Here is a 21,233-nt window from a genome sequence, read left to right as displayed (position 1 = left end):
AATGTTTACCTCCAAGATGGCTGCTGACATGCCCTCTGACACAGAGCTGTTGACTACAGCAAAGCACCTTTTGATGGCAGCGTGCAGCTCCTGTTGGCTCCTCTCCTGTGCCAAGAAGACCCCCGTGGCCCTGCAGAGGCAGCAGCAAAGCTGAGTTCTGTGTGACTTAAGGCCAACATAGGCGTGAATGATGCTGAACGGCAACGACAAGCTCAGGCTAGGACACATGGCGGCACTGAGTGTGACACGCATTGTGAGTTCAGGTAAAGTCTTAACAAGACAGGGCAGCTTCCTGCTGCAGAGGTTGTTTTTTTTTGTAGTGAAAGCCTTTGGCAGAAAAACTGCAACCTCAGTCAAGACCTGAGAGTGGGGGGGGGAGAATAAAAGCAAAAAGGCGGCTCATGGAACAGCGACATTTCATGTGCACTCCCCTCCAAAAGTGCTGCAGCAGTCAGGACATTTAGTTTATTTTTGTTCCAGACTGAACACACTTGGATGTGACAGCAAAGGACGAACTAGAGACAAGAGCTCTACAGTTCAGCATTTATTTCTAAGTGCTTAAAATCGGATCTCATACGGAACTAAGAAACGATCATTACGTGAAATGGAACACCGCATTTCAGGTGAGCTAACGTGTTGAAACAAATTGACTTAAAACAGATTAAAGTAAATAATCCTTAATATTTATTGCAAAATCCTTGCTAGCCATGGGCTGCAAGTGAGCAGTGAGCGAACAGTGAATTTTGATACTTTCACTCCTGACTTCTATAGGTCACCAAAAGTAGTTTTGGGGTTTTTCTCTAAAGCTCTGACAATGTTTCACTTTTCATCTGCTGATGGTTTCTTAGTTCGACTCGTTCCATGGCTGTTACTTACAATGCCAGTGGTTTCTTTGTTCTTTCAAATTCGTGAACTAACTTTAGTCAACGTTTGAGCAAAGGCTAGGACTGACTTTTTATTGAACATTAGCTTCAACAGAGATCTTTTTTCATACACAACTCCCTGATTTTCACATCAGTTATGTTGTTAATTATAAATACAGTCTAGACAGGCTCAACCCAAGTAAGAGTAAACGTGCAGCCCTGTTTACTTACTTTAACACTTAAAGGTACATAGCCAGCTTATATGCTTATAAAAAAGACCAAAAATCGCTTGATCACGATAAAATAAACGAATATATACCAAGCGTCCATCCTGATTGTCCTTTTTGAGGCTAAATAAAACCCAGCGCCGAGTGCGATGAGCAGATATAAACAGATGTGGTGCCATCTACCGGCAGTATTGCAGAACTATTGGAAAGCCAGATGGCGACAAATTTATCAATAATAAATAGCGCAGGGCCGAACCTGACCCTCTGCAATTCCTCGCCGTAAAGCGGCAGCTCAGTGTGATCGAAGACCAACTTGAACCGGTTGTTCAAGTAAAGTCGGCTCTTGGTGTGTTTTACTGATAAACCACAATATTACAGCTCCGACATTCTTGGGTGTGCTGTGCACAAACTGTGAGCCTCGCAGACTCTACCCAGACATTTTACCTTCATAGTCGAGCGTACCTGTTGCCTACATTTCTTGTGATAAATTCCTATAATCCTCACACTTATTTCCAGAGGGACGAAGCGGGGAAGGTATGGTAAAATGATTGATTATCTTAGCTAACTGAGCATGTAGAGCCGTTTATTTTCCAGTGCGCACAGGGAGGGACTGTGGTGCCACGCGTCCTGGAGACCGCCTGCTTGGAGCAGCTCAGTGCATCAAGCTTGGTGTCACATGAAACAGTTTGATGTGAAGACTTCTTGCGTACACCGTGTACGCGGTTGTAAAAATTGAGCTATGCGCGTGCCTGTCAGCGTGGACTCATGTCCACAAGTAATGCTAGCTCACACATTTAAGTTCACAATGAAAACAATATTTTTTTATTACAATCTTTGGATTGGTTAAATAATTTTTTAGGAATCAATAAGATAATCGATTCATAATTGGAGAATCATTTTTTTGCGTTTTTTTACACTGGATCTGACCATTGTTCAGTGATTCCACACTTTGCTGGGAAATGCTAACAGCTGTTAGCCACTTCCTTGTTTATCCACTGCTGCACATGCTCAGTGTTGTACCTACATTGGCATTACAAACAAACATGAAGGGCTACATTTATTAATAAAGTGAGCAACAACCAAGTGTAAAACACCAAAATAACAACTAATACGCCATCAGGACGTGATAATCTTTCCGAAAAACTTTGTATGCAATCAGACTGAGTTACTGACGTATAAATTACAAAACAAATGTCAAATAACATGGCTATATACCTTTAATATAATCCAACAAACCCAAGCAACATCAGATACTCAATACCCCTGAGTTGTATATCAGATGCAGGTCTAAATACCCGGAAATTAATCTAAAACGTCTCATATTGATCTTTTGATGTCAAACCGAAAAGTTTGCAGCTTGAAGCAAAAAAAGGTAATAAATAAAGTGGCCTCACTTTTTCATCCATTGTGTAGGGGAGTGTATTTGTGTTTCTAGCATAGTCCTTACCGCTTAACAACTGTTTCCACTTCAGCAGTGAGTGCAGGATCAACCTGAAAAATAAATACATGTGTAGATTTAAGATTAGGAGTGCAAATAAACATTGGTGTTTTAAACTGATTTTCATCAGGTTTCCAGCAAAGACTTAACCAGACAGACAAGATAAACAATGACACAAGAATTTATTTCATGAGAAAACCACTCTGGAAATCCTGTATTTTCAGAGATTGGGGTCAGAGAGGGGTGGGAGGCCAATCTGATTAATTGCAATGTGGGATTTGCGTGCATTAGCCTGCCCTCAGGGAAGTCAAAGCGTAGCCATTTGGGTCAGAGATGCCACCAAGCAAACTGGTAGTTGTTTTGTTGCCCTCTCTCATCTTACAATCATGAAATGACTAAATCTAATGTATGTTTTTTTTTTTTTTTTTTTTTTAAGATTGTGTGCAGTAAAATGAACCACACTGAATGGAGAGCATTTTGGTGCCCTGACACAATCTTGGGTTTGTCTCAGAGCTACGGTTAGTTTATTGTTATTCTGCTACATGTGGGACAAAACAATTTCCCTTGTGCTCTCAGTAAAGCTTCTTTTGAGTTTTTCTATACTTCACAAAGTGGGAAGCAAAGTTGATAAAAAAAGATGGTATTTACAAACCTGCATGCAATTTATCCCTTTGTATAAGCTATATTTCCAATAGAATTGATAAAGCACTGTTAGAATGGAGTAATATGTTGCTGACAACACCGCTGACCTGAATTTTTCCTCTTGTTGACAGATGTTGCACAGCCAGAGTGCTTATTATGAGGGGGAATTTATAGTGTGTCATTATAGTCGGAGCAAAGCATGGCTCATTCTGCCTCCTGTTTACTGACTGTATTTTCAGATTTTATATCCTTTGCACCTTTAAAAAAATAAAAATTAACAAACAAGGGAACAGGGCAACAATGAAGAAAAAGAAATAGGAACTTTAAAGATGTTGAGATCTATTTATTTCCCAGAAAAATAAACACGAGTCTGCTGTGATTCAGGGTGAGATGAGTGAGATGAATCACACGTCTCTGCTTCCACTCAACCGTTTCATCAAGCATCAACAAAGCGTAGCGAAAGCACGAAGCGGCAATAAGATAGAGCGTATGCCCTTGGCTATGTCTTAGCGAGCGTTTTTTTTTTTGAGTGGCACAACATACCTTTTGCCTGGCACCACTGTTTGAGAGAATGAACAGATGCTTAAGTATGACACACTGATGTGAGATCAAAGTAAGTCAGGGAGAAGAAAGGATGAAGACAGCAAACATAGAAATCAATGAGAGAGATTGGAAATGATACAGCATAATAAAGAGCATCAAGACCGAATACAAGGCTTAATGTGAAGGACTAAGAAGACAAAGACAACATACAGTGCTTTGAAAAGGTATTCAAACCCCTTAAAATACTAGCATTTTGTCACTTCACAATCCTAAACTACGGGTCTGTCTCAATTCAGCGTCTGCATCCATCGACGGACGTATTCGTAGGCCGATTACGTCACAGCGCGGCGACGAAGGCTGTCCCAATTCACAAATCCTTCTAAGACTCCTTCAAATGCGGCCGATAAATGTGTCCTATATATTCCCCGATTTGAAGGATGGGTCCGGTGTATCCTTCATTGCTAATCCTATCCCATGATTCATTGCGGGTCGAACAGAACTTTTTAACCGGAAACAGTAATGGTGGAGGGGAGTGAAAAGCTGTGAATGAAGTTGGATTTATTACGCTTCCTGTAACATAAATATAACGTTAAAAAAGTTATTAGGCAAGAAGTTAGCTATGTTAAACCAGAATATCTGCTCGGTTTGAGCTTGATTTTAAAAACGCTCGTGTTCGGACCGCAGCTGGCAGATGAGACAATGGGATTAACCTTTGGGTTCCATTTGTTTAGCTTCCCAGCTGCTTTGCTCTGTCTCAGTTGTTCGGCAACAGGAGTAACACTAAGATAATGGCAGGGGTCAGCCGGTGAAGGCTAGACCGCCCCAATTCACAAGCCGATGTCTTCGGGTCTTCTCTTTTTTCGGGTCCTTCGAAGTATGCAGCCCCTGAATTGGGACAGACTCTATAATGTATTTTGTCGGAATTCAGGTTAATAGACTAACACAATGCGGAGCAGCTTAAGGAGCAGGGAAAATGATGAATGTTTCCAATTTTGGTTTCCAAACTAAAACACGCATTCAAAGTCATATCCTTGGGTCAAGGCTCTATAGATTTTACTTTTCAAGCAATGACTTGTACTTCCTACATGTTCTCATCAAGTCTAACCAGCTTCTTTGTCCCTGTTGATGAAAAGCATCCCCACAGCATGATGCTGCCACTACCACCAGTTTCAGAGTGGGGTTCTCAGGATGTGCAGCTTTAGTTTCCTCAGCTGTACCCCTGACCTGTCTGCTATGTCCCTTGGGTTTCATGATGCTGCTTCTTCACTAATATTCTCTAACACACCTCTGAGACCTTTGACGAACAGTTCAATTTACAGAGTTAACTATACACAGAGGTGGAGCCTATTTCCCTCTTCAATGACTTCTGAAAGCAACTGGTTGCACTGGATTTCATTAAGAGGCTTCACGTTAAAGGGGATGCATACAAATGCACTTTTGAGATTTGTATTTGTAAAAATTGTTGAAACCCATGTATAATTTCTTTTCCACATAAAAAATGACGTGACACTTTCTGTTGCTTGAGGACATAAAATCCCAGGAAAACACGCTTTACTGTGGTTTGTGGTTGTAGCGTAGCAAAATGTGAAAATCTTCAAGGGGTAAGAACCGTTGTGCAAGGAACTGTAAAAGCTTGAAAAATTTGTTTTGACTCATTATTTTCATCATTCAATCAGTCAGACGATGATGCAAGCTTTCAGCTGCAGTATTTTTCTGCACTGCCTGTACAGGTGCAGTTAGTTTCTCCGTGGGAGATAAACGGAGCAGAGATATGATGCCGTGTGACCGGGCCACAAACTCTGCCTGTAATTTAAACCTGCCCATTTCCAGATAAATCTCTGTTTATTTGTGTGAAAATGGGAGAGCTTTGCACAGTTCATTAGTCAACAGCAAGTGCTAATCTGAGGTCAGCAGTGGATCAATTTAGCAAATAGCGAAACAGCTAGAGGCACACATGACCGGGGAGGGAAAAAAAAAGCAGGAAAAAAAAAGCACCATTACTGTTGCTGACAGTGACGACATTTCCCTCTAGAGCTGCTCTTTAATTCCAGCTAAACAGCTAAAGCCTGTATCTCTGCTACATCCAATTAGAGGCTCTCAGACTTCACATGCCAGGATTCTCTGGACATTCAGAACCACCGTGCTTTTTATGACGGACAAAACAAAGACAAAAAATGAATCAAAGCTTAAAATGATTTTGTCAAAATCTGTACATACAGGTATAAAACTACTACTTACCTTCGGCCCGATTATGATCAATATATTGAGAAGGTTCTCAGAATGCCACTCTGAAACATGCAAAGATAAGGGAGCAATGTTAACATAGGCAGTTTGGAGCATGAGGGGGGTGAACAGTTATCGTCTTTAGATTATGCATTAATGCGTGTATTTCAATTTCCTGCAATTGTCTTCCAGCACCACATAGCTTTTGCTGTTAGGCATGAGTGCACTAGATCTGAATTCAGTGGCACATGAAAATGCTCACATGGCTCATCTTAACATTAATGTACAATTTGACGCCCTCTAGTGCTGTCTTATTACCATAGCTGGGTACTAGGAAAGAAAAAAAAATGGATGACGATTAAAAGCATGTAAATCTTAAACAGTTCTCCCTGATTTCAAGTTAAAGAGGAATGGCATCCATCACTGCAAGAGACAGTAGAAAAGCCTACCTGTATATAAATAATAATAGTAATAATAATAATAATAATAATAATAATAATAATAATAATAATAATAATAATAATAATAATAATAATACATATAATACACTTTGGAATAACAGTCAGCTGTGGTGATCTAACATCATTTCCACCATAGGTTACTTTCTTAGTTACTGTTTCAGCTGTCAAACGCTCACAATTGATATTTTCATTAACTACATTGCCTTGCAATAGCACTTTTCATATTTTATCACATAACCAGTGCAAACATCAATGCATTTTGTTGTGATTTTATGTGATAGACCAACACAAAGTATTCCTGAAGTTGGAAAGAATGTCTTTACAAATAAACATTTGAACGAAGTGCTGCATGCAAGCACATCCAGCTCCCTTTTACTCTGAGAACCCTCCATAAAGTTCAGTAAATTAGGAAGAGTTGAACAGTGAACAACTTAATCTTGTTTTAAATACAGTGCTCTGTAAAAACCTCAGAGGTTTGTTAGAGACGGTCCACATATAAACTTATGCAAACATTAAAGCAGGGTTAAGAGACAATATCCCAAGTTATGACCATCTCAGGGAGCATTGCTTAATCTGTCAGCTGAAAATAAAAATAGCAATGCCCAAACATCTCCACATCACAGCATAATGCTGCTGTGATGTGAGATGATGCTTTTTTTCATCAATGAGAGGGGTGCTGGTTAGAAGTGATGGACCTAAACCCAGGATAATAGTGTAAGAACACCTGTTATTGGCTGCAAAAGGCTTAAGACAGGAAGGAGGTGCACCAGCCAGCAGGGCAACAACCCTCACCATAGAGCTTGAGCTACGATGGAATGGTTAGGATCAAAGCAGGTTCATGAGTTAGAACGCCCCAATCATAATCCAGACCTAAATCCAATCTGGGGCTACTTGAGGGATGCTGTTCACAGACACACCAAATCTGGCTGAGCGTGAGCTCTTTTCCCAACGGGCACAAATCTCAGACTGGAGATGGACAAAGCTCTTAGACATACCTCAAAAAACATGTAACTGTAGTTGCAATGAAAGGTGGTTCTACAAAGTATTGACTTACGGGGCATGCTTTGAAATTAAGAAACCTATTTTATACACTCCATTATGGTGGTCTATCGCATTAAATCAAAACAAAGTACATAAAGGTTTTTGTTGGTGACGCTGAAGTTCATGTAGTATGAATATCTTTGCTTTACACTGCACATAGCATTTTGTTCATTCCCAGCACATACCATATGAAAACTGCAAAAAAAAAAAAAAAAAAAAAAAAAATTACAAGACCTGAAAAAACTTCTGCCAAATAGAGAGGGTCCTTGACTCTTCTGAGGCCACAGACCAACAGGAAGACACACAGCTCATCAACACACTCCGTCCTCACACCTGGAGCAAAGCCAGACACACACACACACAGAGACAGCAACACAATATAAAAAAACACTGCATAATGAACATCCCAAGTACATCAGCAGATAATGAAAGCAATACATCAGCCAAGGTCAGGAGGAAGAGAGGAGAGCAGTGACTAATGTGCCTGCACAATGCAACAGGGGAAAAGAGTCTGCCCAAATTATTGAAAGGTTGCAGCCTAATCAGTGCAAACTGCAGCGTCACGGTCACACTGCCCGACTGTTCAGACGAGGATTTGCTTCTTGAACGACTGATAAACAATGAGGTAGCCCCCACATTAGGCTAACAACATGAGATGTTGTAAGAGCCTTGCTTTAGCTGAGACAGAAAGCTGTGGCGTTGGCCCTCTCCCCAGATCATCCAGCTCTCGTGTTCAATCTTGAGATTAGTCAGAAACTGGCAGGCAGACAACTGCGCTCCACGCCAGCAGCTACTGTAATGCACATGACCCCGCAAACGCTTCAAAATATTATTCTGATCTGAATAATGCTGCCTATGTCTTATGAAACACACACAACCCTTTCATAGCTGAACATCTCACCAAAAGACAGATCAAGTGTGAAAGAAATACGAGGGATTTTAGTGCCTTATTTCATAAATCAGGACAACGATCCAAAGTGAAAATTACAGCGCTAACCACTGTGCTATCAATTTACGTGGGTGGCTGGGGAAGATCGCAACACAAAAACTTTTTAAACAAAGCCACACACGCGAACCGTCATGAGCTCAGAGCTAGCACGGCGGCAGTCAAGTGAAATCCCCTGCTGCCAGATAAGTCCAGATCAGGAGGCTGAAGCAGTTCTTTTAATGCTATTAAGAGCAACTTAAAATGACAGCGTCAGGTCTGGGGCCTGACCCCGATCCTAGGATCCGAATGTCCGAAAATCTCTAATATTTGCAGACTATATTAGATGTCCTCATATTGGGAGAGAACTGATCTGATGAAAAGGAGCAACATACAAGCAAGCAAAAAGAAACAGAAAATCCAAACGTGATCGCTTTAGAGAGCAATGCTAAATTGTAAAGATGTTCTGGAGTCCAAGACACACTCAATAATAAACAATTTCATGCTGTTTGGCTTTGATTTTAAACTGACACACTAAACAACCCTGTTATGTCTTTGTAAACCATGTCTGGCAAAAGTATCAACACCATTTTCTCACAACAAATCTCTGTGTATCATATTGGGATTTTTGTGTCATGTCACCAGAACGCAGTAAATTAAGATATATTGTGAAGGAATGTTCGAAAATGTTTAGTAATAAGAATTGGAAAAGTATGGCTTGTACATCTATTCAGCTCCCAGAACCAGTACTTTGCAGAACCAGTATTTTTCTATTTACATGGTTTTTTTTAAAAGGGTATGTTGTCAACTCTGATCAGCATTTCCCAGCTTAAAGGTGACATATCACACATTTCAGTTCTTCATTTTCACAGTGAAATCATTCAGTTGTGGTCTATATAAAGTGGAACTGCAATACTTTGGTCTGAATTCCTCGTTAAATGTACCCCCCCTTAACCCAGCCACCCACCCGCCCATCCCGGCTCAAGCTACGCATTTTGGTGCTTTCACTTTAAACCTATGGGAGGCACTCCAGGTCGCACAGAGTTCTTCTCTACCCTGTCTGGCCATTATTGTGCGATGCTGGGGTACGGTGCAATGAATAACTGAAAATTTTACTACATCTACTTGTGGTTTGGGCATCCTTCAGCTTGGACTACAAAATCAGCCCAAGAATAAAAAATGGCGGACTCGTGAGACTGGTAAGCTGGAAGTCCGTGAGTTCGTTTAGCAGGTTCACAGCAAATACTGTGGCGTAATTGTTTAAAAAACGTAATAGAAAACAGAGAAAACTGAACGGCTTGAAAAAATATATATATTAAAAAGTACACAACAAAATGTATTTGTGCTAAAAAAGTGGATTTTGTGTGAGATGTCCCCTTTAAGGAAAGCATCATCAGCATTATGCTGCCACCACCATATTTCACAATAGGGACGGAGCGTTCTGGGCGATGAGTTACTTTTCACCAACAGGCAGCATTTGGTGTGTAGATCAAAATATTATATTTCCGGCTCATCTGACCACAGCAACGCTTTCCACATTTGCTGTGTCCTACATGACTTGTGATGAACTGCAAGCAGGACGTCTCATGATCTTCACTCAACAATACCTCAATCTTAATTTTTAAGCTCTATTTTATGTGCAAACCCTTGGATATTGCTTTAAAACCTAACTCCGCTGTAAACTTTGTCACAACTTTACCCTCTTGTATTCCTTTTCCTTCACGAGGCCTTCACGAAGGAGTGGTATTTACACTGGGAATAAATTACACAAGGGTAAATCTTTGTGTTAGTGTCCAGTGACTAAGTGACTCCTGAAGGTAATTAGTTGCACTGGAGTTTAGTCATGGGTAACATGGGTAACAGTTTTCAGATTTTATTAGTGGAAAATTCTTTGAACCATGTGATGTATCCCTTTCTTTCCACTTCCCAATTATGCACTTCTTCTTGTCTGTCTCCTGCATGAAATTTGAATTAAAATTCATTGGGGTTGTAACAAGACAAACTGTGAAAGGTTCGAGCGGTGTCTGTCTGCTTACAATGCTGTGAACAGCCTCTGAGCAGCTTTGGCTAAGGAAAGCATGCATGGAGATAGATAAACAGTATTTTAAAAAATCTGAATAAATATCTTGCATCTCTGAAAGTGTACACGGTATAGTATACATACAATACCTGTACTAGCAAACTAAATCTCCCCCAGGTGCAGAAAATACCCACTAAGTAAGACAAATGGGAAATGTAGAAATTGGACTGTTGTTGGTTACAATTCAATATAAAGTTTAAAATGTGTTAAATGGGGCTGCACAACATTACATAATCTTAAAATGCCGATATAATTGGTAAATATTATGAGTATATCAGTTGCTATGAATCTCCATTTTCTTCCCACCAGTCTTTCTCCAGAACCCTTAAGAGTCTAGGAAAGTGCAACCTGTGTTAGATGTCGGCATCTACTGCAGCAGAGCTCCATCTGAAAGGCTGAATATTGCATTTGCATGCCAAGTGTGGACTGATGACACTTTGAATATATTAGCCAACAACAACCGCATTATAAACAACCCTTTATGCTGTAATAATACAGTGATGTTGCAATGATGATGTATTTGCATATAGTGTGCAGCCCTAGAATAAAGACAAATGAATGTTTGAATGTACATTGTTTTACTCTTTATTAAACCAACAACGCTGCTGCTAATTTCTTCATTAAAAGCTCACTATAAAGTTATTCCAATGTTATTTACAGGGATGTGTAACTTCCTCGGGAGTTCATGGTATCACTGCTCACCTCTGTGCAGTACCTGGTCTACCCCTTTAATTCCACCTCACAAAGCAAATGGACCTGTTAAAGCAAACAGTCCCAGCCTTGTACACATAGAGTGGCTTAAATGGGCTTAAAGCTCCTGGGTTTTGACGCTGAAGCCTCCGTCTCTGGAAAGCACACAGCATTCGCTGAATAACACCTGGACACATGCAGCTTAGGGTGTTTTCATTCAGGTAGAAACATTGCTTTATCTTTCCAAGCCGAGGCTTTTCTGAAGTGTTTAACCGCGGCATCGAAGCCCACGTAAGAACACTCTCCCCATTCCAAATCTCTACTTACCTTCACAGTGCTCTTCAAAACAGAATGCACCTCACGTCTGGCAATTTAGAAATTATCAATTTATGTGACGCCAGATGGAGCGATCCAAGGAATAGAAAAAAAAAAAAAACGTGCAGCACTGTGGGTGGAGAAAATGCACACATGGGATGGTGCCCCCTGCTGTGCCACGAGTGTGTGAAACGACAAAAGGAAGCATGAAAGCTGACAGAAAGGAATGATTGTTCCCGAAGTGGCTTTTCTGCCTGAAACAAACTAAAATATGAGAAAAAGTTCTTGATACTGATTACTGGAGAAGGCAAAGCGGGTCAGCAACATACAAAAAATATCAAGATATGGAGCAAACAATTGTTTAGATAGCAAAAGAAATGGAGCGATCGTTTCACTTTCAAGCACAATTCTTCAGAAAATCCTTTTTACAAGAATAAACTACGGGCCGTAGCATTAAGCTTCTCAGCACAAAGCTTTCTGCTGCGGTAGCTGCATTCAGCAGGACAAAAGCAAGACGACCTTGTGTTGTCAGGCCACTACAGCGATGCATTAGTTCTCACTGGTTTGAAATAAACTCCCATCTTAAGGAATAAACACCAAGAAAGCAATAGCATCACATGGTCTTTTTTTTTTTTTGGGGGTCCGCAAACAGGAACAATGCACAGGCAGCTTTAAAAAAAAAAATGACTGACTCAGATTACAAAATTTTCAGCCCATTCATATAACCACACAATAATAGTGTCATCTGTTTCAAGAACAACAAATGGAGAAGTGAGTATGGGAAAATTTGTATTACTTGCAGCTGCTGGGAAACCTGGTGATAAATAACCTGGGGTTAGAGAGCTATTAATCAGCTGTTCCTCTCTGTACTCACTGGGGCTCTCTGGGAGCACTAATGTACTTGGGATGGGCATCATCGTGCAATGTCCAATTTAAATTCCCAGCTGCTTGTGGAGCGAAGGTGTGTGGGTACAGAGCTATATTTTCATCTTAAAGGAGACTCCAAGGCATTTACACTGTTGCACAGAGAATGAACACCGATACCTGATGGTTGACAATTTCAACAGCTTTGATAATGAAATATAGCTCACATCCCACAGACAGGCTACTGTGTGGACCAAAATGCCCCAGGCTTTATCTCATCGTTATTTACTATAACCACTGATACCATAATAACGAATGTAAAGCCATAACAAGCTATATGTTTTACACAAGTCAGTAGGCTACATATCGAAAATGTGTCTGCAAACAACATTTTAAATAAATGAGAACATTATAAAAGAGTCAATTTATTTCAGCAACTCAATTAACTGAGCTAAACAAATTATATAGATTAATTACTCACAGACTGATGTTTTAAAGCCCTTATTTCTATTAATAATGAAGATTTTATCCCTCACATAAAATGCAAACACAACATTTATGATTCCTGCAGGATGTCATGGGCTCTAATAAGGTTCCCAGGGCCTTGGGAAGAGGAAAAGCCCCCAAGCATCAAAGATCCCCCCATCATACTAACCATGGACATGAGATGTTTTTCCAAATGTTCATGCTTTGGTTTACTTAAGACTCAACCTGACAGTTAGTTGCTAAAGATCTCCATCTCAGTTCCAGCTCATGTCCCAGTAAAGTTTAGTGAACTCCACACACTTATGTGTTAAATGGTAGGACAGACAAGGCCTTTCCCCGGCATGCCTCCAGAACCAGTTATTATAGTGCTTTTCTAACGCTTGCTATAGAGACTACCACTCATTAAGGCAGTTCTATAATAGTGATTGTTGGAGAGGTTTGTGCTCATAAAGCATCTTAGCAAGATAAATATGGGTTGTCGTCCTGAATTATCTCATTTCTCATCTTAAACTTTGTAATTGTTGTTCTATCTTTAGATAACAGGCTGGTTTAAAAAAGAAACCCATTTTATTCTGGCCATTTCTTGACTTTTGAAGATTGTCACACATTTGCTTTACTTATATAGCATGTTGCCCTGTTTTTTTCTATTCTGAAGTAAGCTAAAATAAACTAGCCTCGTGAGACCATCCTGATCTCGCGAGGTTTCAAGGTTTCACTCGCAGATCAGTCTGGATACTCTCCGTTAAAGAAAATTTGGAGCCGTTCACCAAACGAACGTCCAATCAGCGTTGGCTTTGAGGCAGGTTGCGGTGTGACGCAACGGGAAGCGCGTCAGTTCAGTCTAAAGAACATGGCGGCTTCAGCCGATGAAACTAGCGTTAGCGCGACTATCGAGCAAGTTTTATCGGAATTACAGAGTATTTATTTGCTGAGCTAACGAGCTTTTACCTGCAGCAGCAAGAGTAGCTTGGCTTGTGGTTGTGTTTTCGTCGTCGCTCTGTTACGAGCGACGGCGAATCTGATTGGTTTATTTGGCCCGTCTATCACCAACATAAGCCAATCAGCTGACCAGTATTTTCGCCCCTTCCCAAAATTACTTCAACGGAAGGTTTCCAGATGGATATGCAGAGCAAATCTATCTGGCGGAGTCAGGTAAAAAATAAACGGGTCTCTGTGCCAAGTCATTCTTTCATAGCACACCAAAACAGGAAATTGTAGATTACTAATTTAAAGTCCTTTAATACAGTGATCACTTAGAAAGACTATAGTAAACATTTGTTAAACATGCTTAAGCTATTTTTCGTGTGAAGCGTGTGAAAAATGTGGCGACGGTGATAACAAGTAAACACAAAATACAGTTTGTAAATTAAGGTTTTTAGTATTAATGGAGAAGAAAATTAAAAAAGAACATTTTTAATTTTTTTGTGCTACTGCAGGACCTGGAAGACTTGCTGTAATAATTGGACCCATGAATTCTGCTGTCTAACATGATATCCTGAAGGAGGATGTACGGCCATTTGTTCAGGACTTCAAGCAGAAACCAGCTTTGCTTCTGCAGCTGGACAATGATCCAAAACAAACCAGCAAACCCACCTCTGAAGGAAAACAAAATTAAGACTTTGGAGGGGCCTAGTCAAAGCCCTGACCTAAATCCTATAGAGATGCTGTGGCCTGACCTTAAAAGGCCTGTTCATGCTTGAAAACATGAATTACAACAATCCTGCAGAGATGAGCGGGACAAAACTACTCCATGGCGCTGGAAAAGGCTTACTGCAGTTGTTGCTGCTAAGGGCAACCAAATCAGATGTTAGGTTTGGAGTTTTTTCTCCCCAAATAATAAAAAATGTAATTAAATCAGCATTTTTTTCTTTACAGGTACTTCTAATATTTTAATTTGTTTGATGTTCTGAAACACCTAAGTGTAACAAACATGCAAAAGAATAGGAAATCAGGATAGGGGACAAAGACTTTTTCACACAACTGCAAATTAAGCCACTGCTGGAATAACAAAAAAATTCAAGTACCTGAGCTCCTCAAGAATTCAGTCCAGCAGAACTTTTCAGCCACTTCTGTCTGGATGCCTTTAAATTAAACATGACAACAGACATTGCGTGAGGTTGTAAAAATACAGATTCTGCACATCAACTCTAAACAACTACTCGTGATCCAAAAAGTCAGTTACATGGAAATATACCAATGTTAAAGAGTGATTACTGCTGTAGCAGCATTGCAACTAACCTTGGGGCTGGACATAGATTTTACTGCTGGGTGACACCTTGAAGAAGAGAACGAGAGTAAAAAAAAAAAAAAAAGATTAAAAAGTGAAAAACAAAAGAGTCCCCGAAATGGATCATTCAGTAATGATCGGCAATGTTTGTTTACACAAATTATACGAGATTGTCATTGCCTGTGTAAAAACAATCGAACGTTTAATGTTCTTCATTCTCCGTGCATATTCAAACAAAGCAAAAACTCTGAAAGTGGAGTCAGGGATGCAGTTGATAAGATAATAGTTATATTGCAAAATAAATCAAGGAGATGAAAATTAAATTGCCTGGATGTTATCACACCAGATCCATCAACAATGTATGTTTTGTGTCAGAATAAAAAAGCGGAGCAATGCCTCTCAGTGCACGCCCTGTCTTCCTGCTGTCACCACTTAAATGGCAGAGATAAAGGATGCCACTGGCTTCAATCTGCTGCCCGTGGCTGCAATCTCATCTGAGAATAAAACACTATAACGTTGTTTTAATACCAGACTATTGTGAGACAGGGCCCAATATTGTGTTTTTATAATGAAAGTCCTTCTGTTACATTTACTGATGTTGTCAGACTCCGGCTGACTTGCTTTATAACGCAGACATAAAAGCCTTTTGTTTTACCGACAGAATCCTCACTATAGCAATTTCAGAAGGAATAATACCTGACTGTAGAAATCATTGAAGTTCTGTGCGAATTAAAATATCTTATAATGACAATATTGATTGATTGATTTGGGGCAATCAGGAAAATACACCTTTGAGGTGAAATCAGATATGTATAGCAGCTAAGTGGCAAAACACACCTCATAAGGAAAACACAGTACACAAAGGACAGATGTAGGATGGATGTAATGAATTTATGGAGGAATAAGAAAATAAAAATTCAACAGCAATATTCAAACCCATCTCTGGCTTCATCAGAACTCGTTTAATAACATAAGAGTTTTTTTCAAATCTAATGGATTCCCTACTATCAGCGTGTTGAGAGCCCATTTAATCGAATCATTTTAGTTTTCATGATTTTGTCCCCAGTGGGGAAAAAGTCAAATTAATAAATCCAGAGGAGCTACTTTAAAAGCTGCACAGTCGTGCAGCTGGTAGCAATGTTTAACTGGATATATGGATTTTAATTCGGACCAGGGCCTTTCTGTGTGGACTTTGGATGTTCTTCCTGTGCATGCCTGGTTCTCTCCAGGTACTCTGGTTTTCTCCCACGTGCCACACGAGCACATTAGATTAACCGGCCACTCTAAATTGTCAATATGTGTGAGTGTTTTTGAAAGTTACGTGTCTCTGTTTCTCTGTGTTGCTTTGTTATAGACTGACAATGTATCCAGATTGTCCTCTCCCTCTGTCCCAGAACCCCCTGCAATCCTGTGAGGATAAAGTGGTTATAGAGAATGGATGGATGGACAGGAGAGTAATTAACAAACAGTGAGTTTTCTAGAATTGAAAGCCATGTAAACTTCCTTACTAAAGTCAAACAGACTTCCAGGGAATCCTGTTGCTACAGGCTTTCTGAAAGCCCAACGATTTTACGAAGACGATAAGTCTTTTTAATCTAGGCCAACTAAAATCTGACACTGAACAGTAAACTTTATGCTTTTTTTTATGCTCTAAAATCTCCCTCTCATAAAGACACACACTGTGTTTGTTCAGTAAGTGAAGAAGAATGACAAGGATATCACAAGATGACTCCCAAATAGCTGTTCTACATTTGACTATCTAAAGTTACATCTAATTGTTTCGTCTATTGCAAGATACTAGACTGCATTTAGACTTTAAGCACAATACCATCCTAAATTATGTCTTGTGTTTTCTAAAGTTGTTATCTTAACTAGTCGCTTATCATGAAAAGCATCTAATGCAAAGCATATTCAGAAGCCTTGAATAATCCATATTATAATTTTTCTATACTTGCTAAATTGTTTACCCTGAATGTAACATCTCCCTGATTCTCTGCTTTACAGTCTTGGCTGTGTCTGATCTGTCCATGGAAAAGGCTGATCAGATGGTCTGGTTGATGGGAAAACAAAACAGGAACTTAAAGCTGACAGTACTCAGCGTCCACGGTTAGACAAAAGAAAGCACTGCTATGTTTGCTCCATCCTCACCAGAATGTAGCAAGTAACAAGATCAATGTTGCTTGAACAACAGCAGTTTGATATAGAGAAATGTGAAGAAAAAAAGGGTTTGTTCATACCAAAACAAATTCTGCTTCTTCTTTTAGTTTTTCAGTGAAAGCAACAGCAAACCTGATTGGAAACATAAGAAAAGAAAAATCTGTAAAAGGCAAATAATCAGAACAAGAATTGTCATTATTATGGGAGAATGTTAGACATTTTACAATCAAGGACAATTTTGACATTTGAGGGAAGAGTAGGATTAGTCAAAGTAAGATCGGCTTTTTGGAAATACTTCAGGAAATCCACAGAGGGCCAATGTCTGATAACTAATGGAAACTCCTGTTAAGGCAAAGCTGTTCTAAAAATTGCAGTTTCTACGTTACAGGTCCCATGTCTGTTAAGCAGCCACCTGCAGGCTGGTTACTGCATATACCAACTAATTAATCAACAATATAATACTGTTTGCCTAAGGGTATCATAGCGTGTGAATCACCTCCCGGCCAAGAACAGACGAGACTTCAAAAAGCCTCTAAAAGCAATACTCCATACACATGCTGTCATGTGCAGGACAGAACGGCAGGTAAGTTGAGTTTAAAATCCCCTTCTGCAAATGGCTGGAGTTAGCACTGCCTGAAAAAATATTTGTTCACTGCTGCACCCATCTCATCTATAAACTTGATACGGGAACTGCTGAGGTATCCAGCACCAAATCCAAACATAAGACTGGAAAATCCACCGCGTGCGCTTAGCAAAGGCATCACTAAAAAGCAGAGTAACGCTCTAAAGTGTGACTCCAACTAAATATTACACAAATTAACATCTAATTACTTTCTTTCTTTCAATAATAATCCATTAGGCACATTTTTCCCCCCTTGTGACTTATTTTCCACTATGACCATTAAAGTACCTACCAACTGCTAACAACTAACATGGCAACAAGTACCCTCACTAAAAATTCACCCTGACATTGTTGTTGGTGCAAATAAGGGCAGAAACAAAAACTGCTTTTGTTTCAAGCAAGACGCACAAAGAAAACAATAAGAAAAATGATGGAAATGTAGGGCAGAAATCACAGGGAGGATATTCATTTGCATGCGTGGCAGTGCATTATTAACTGGCCCAACAGGCTCTGTGCGGTGACCGAATTTTAAGATCAAGGTCTGTGTGTGAGAAGGCACCAGCAGGGAGGTGCACGGATGTTTGAAGCAGCAAGATCTTCCCATTTCTCCCAAAAGGGGTTTAAGCCCTTAAAACTTCCCACATCAGTTCCCCTACCATGCCCTTTTCATCTGCATGAGAAGAGCGAGAGACTCACTGATGTCACGTTATTTCACGTAATATTGATAAGTATTCTAATGTTAAACTGGAGAAGGAGGGAAAAACTCACAACCTGCACAGTTGGAACTGGATTAAAGATGCTCAGCCTCATTCTTTCGTTCAGAACTCCAGAGACAGAAGAAAGGATGAAATCCAGAACTTTTGTCTCAAACGAATAACACGGTGATTCAATTTTTCAGCAACACAGAGTGTGTTTGTCAGTATTGCTCAGGAATGGAACGGTTCATTAAAAAAAATCTAAACCCTTGGTTCAACCCCTCGTTTAGCAAATATTTGAGAAGCATTATGAATTTGGCAAAATCCCTTAAATTTATTGGAGAAATATCAAACCAAGCTTTAACCTGAAACTGCCTAATTCCTTCAGTTTTTACATGACTTGAGAATAATTGATATTAAAAAAAAACAAACATATGATGGGAATTATCCATAGCTATTGTATGTTATTGCTGGAGTTTTGAGAGACTAGGAAAAGAAATGTGAACCGAACCGTGGATTTTATGAACCGTTCCATCTCCAGTACAGAAGTTCTCAGACAGAAAAAGAATATATCACATGATCAAATATTTTTAGATGTTGATTTCATAGGAGAGATATGAACAAAGATATGAGGGTGTCGCCACATTTACTTCCTGCTCGCACTTCAAGATGCTGACTGCTGCCTCAAGCTTCTAGAAAAAGGTTTAAAACAAACATGTTAAGTTACACTCTAAGCTGATCTGCACAAAACTGATGGCCGAACTATAACGAGATCAAAAAGAGTGCTAAAGTTTGTCGTGTACTGCTGATTTGAGGCTCTCACTCGTCTACAACTGCTGGTTCTTTGGAATCATGCTTTTTTTAGGATTGTGGTTAGCAGTAAAGTCACCTGGCTTTCAGCAGCACCTGCTCCATAACCGCACGCTTCTGCTCATCTTTCACATCTTCATTTATGTCTGTTCCGCCAAAAATGACTCCAAAGGGTAAACGAATGTCTAATAAAAACAGGGAAAAAAAAGAAACTTTTTACAACAAGTATATATATATTTTTTTTTTGGTCACAAACACGAGTAACTGAAAGCAAGATTGAATCCTAGCTAAAGAGATGATGCAACAACAATGGAGTGTTTACCCAGGAGAAGTCTGCCAGCTTTGAAAAGATGAATGGCCAGCGCGGCCTCAAAAGGAGGATTTTGGGATAGTAGATGTGCCACGTCAGAGGGAGACTGAAAATCTGCCACATCTCTGAGCTCACAGGTGTGTCCGGCTGATTCAATGTGAGACCTTAAACATAAAACACATGTGGGTATGGAGAACTTTCAGTAGTGGTTTTGTACTTCAAAAATTTTTTTTTGCTATTTGTCTTTGGTTTAAGCCTTTTTTTAATGTTACAGTTAAAGTTAAGCACCACTCTTCTCGATCTGTTTGAGTGTTTTAAGAGGGTCAAATTACACTCCAATAAGATGTGGGAGTCAGTCTCTCAAAAGACTCATTTTGTGACAAACTGTCACAGAAGCACATGATGTGAGGAGAAAGCAACAACGCTGAACATGGCCATTTGTTATCTGATCGTTTTTTTTTGGTTTAGTTTTCTTTTTTTGCAGAAACCTAGCTGAAAATGCACCAGTATTTTTATTATCTAGTTGACTATAAAAATGTCTTTAGCACTTTTTGACATAAAATATACATACATTAGTTCTATTAGGGGGAGGAGCAGGATGTGCAGGTTTGTTCTTTAGAGAACACATATTGATGGCATATAGGGATAACTTTTCAACATTAATTCCCCTTGGGCCGTTGTAGTCCTAACACTATTATTATTAGTATTTTATATTTTAGACCTCCCCACATCAAGATACTTTGTCATGCAGCAATGGTCCAAAATCCCACTGAAAGCCATTAATTCCTCTTAGACTTAGACAATTTTATTGTCATTTTGTATGGATAGAGTGCATACAGAACAAACCATAACCTCGATCATAAGACAACCAGTAGAGCGTGATAACAGCATGAAAGAAGTTTTTTTTTCTTCTTTCTTTTTTTTTTTCACTTTTAAATGAAAGAAGTTTCAAGTGCAATAGAGGGTTAGCTTCATTATAGTAAATACACAATAAGTATTAAATACTAGGGTTGGACGATAAAGAAATAAAGGATATTTCCTGTATTTTCCTGGAAGCTTGGGTAAATAATTTCCTTAAAAAGTAAAATTTAACATATTGTTATATACTTCTAAACTGTGATTCGTTATTGTATAAAACAATGTTAAATGTAATGTTAGGTTAATTGAAAATAAATTTTCCGGTACCATAATATGTTTTGTTAGGGTTACTGTATAGGATTAGAGCATATTACCAGAAATACACAAGGTATTCTTTATTGAAAATAATGAGTAATTCAAGAATGGGTCCATTATATCAAGGCCTCAAAACAGCAAGATCTCCCCCTTTCTTCCCAATTCAATAAATATATAGGTTGTTAATTAAATATTTATTCATAAACATTTATATAAACTTTAACATACAATGAATGAATTAATAATGGCGATTTAAATGTTTTGATAATTTATCAAATAATTAAATAATAAAATGCAAAAATTCCGTTAAACGTTAAAAGCACATCATTATTTAAGTATTATTTCATTTTATTTTTATTTATTTTTTTGCATCCTTTCAAATAGGCAGGCTAACACTGTTACACACAAGGTGATTGATCTGCAGTTAAACTGCTGTGCTGG

At 39.2% G+C, this 21,233-nt stretch overlaps 1 protein-coding gene across 2 annotated transcripts in view; it reads right to left on the bottom strand.

The window, feature by feature from the left end:
* Window positions 1–21,233, bottom strand: part of glt1d1 (glycosyltransferase 1 domain containing 1) — a 28,950-nt gene that overhangs the window by 6,503 nt on the left and 1,214 nt on the right. The window contains exons 2-10 of one of the 2 annotated variants that reach the window (XM_021318367.2): window positions 19,632–19,783; window positions 19,389–19,494; window positions 17,263–17,314; window positions 15,037–15,073; window positions 14,823–14,879; window positions 7,673–7,771; window positions 5,952–6,001; window positions 2,538–2,581; window positions 10–130 (exon numbers count right to left, since the gene is read on the bottom strand). In XM_021318367.2, coding sequence (XP_021174042.2) covers window positions 10–130; window positions 2,538–2,581; window positions 5,952–6,001; window positions 7,673–7,771; window positions 14,823–14,879; window positions 15,037–15,073; window positions 17,263–17,314; window positions 19,389–19,494; window positions 19,632–19,783 — 718 coding nt within the window. The remainder of the gene's footprint in view (window positions 1–9; window positions 131–2,537; window positions 2,582–5,951; window positions 6,002–7,672; window positions 7,772–14,822; window positions 14,880–15,036; window positions 15,074–17,262; window positions 17,315–19,388; window positions 19,495–19,631; window positions 19,784–21,233) is intronic. The other variant, XM_021318368.2, reaches the window with a different exon arrangement.

Source organism: Fundulus heteroclitus, chromosome 12 (genome assembly GCF_011125445.2).
Source record: "Fundulus heteroclitus isolate FHET01 chromosome 12, MU-UCD_Fhet_4.1, whole genome shotgun sequence".
In the NCBI taxonomy this organism is placed as follows: Eukaryota; Metazoa; Chordata; class Actinopteri; order Cyprinodontiformes; family Fundulidae; genus Fundulus; species Fundulus heteroclitus.
The sequence above is the reverse complement of the archived record's forward strand: the minus strand, read 5'-3'. Positions and strand labels throughout refer to the sequence as shown.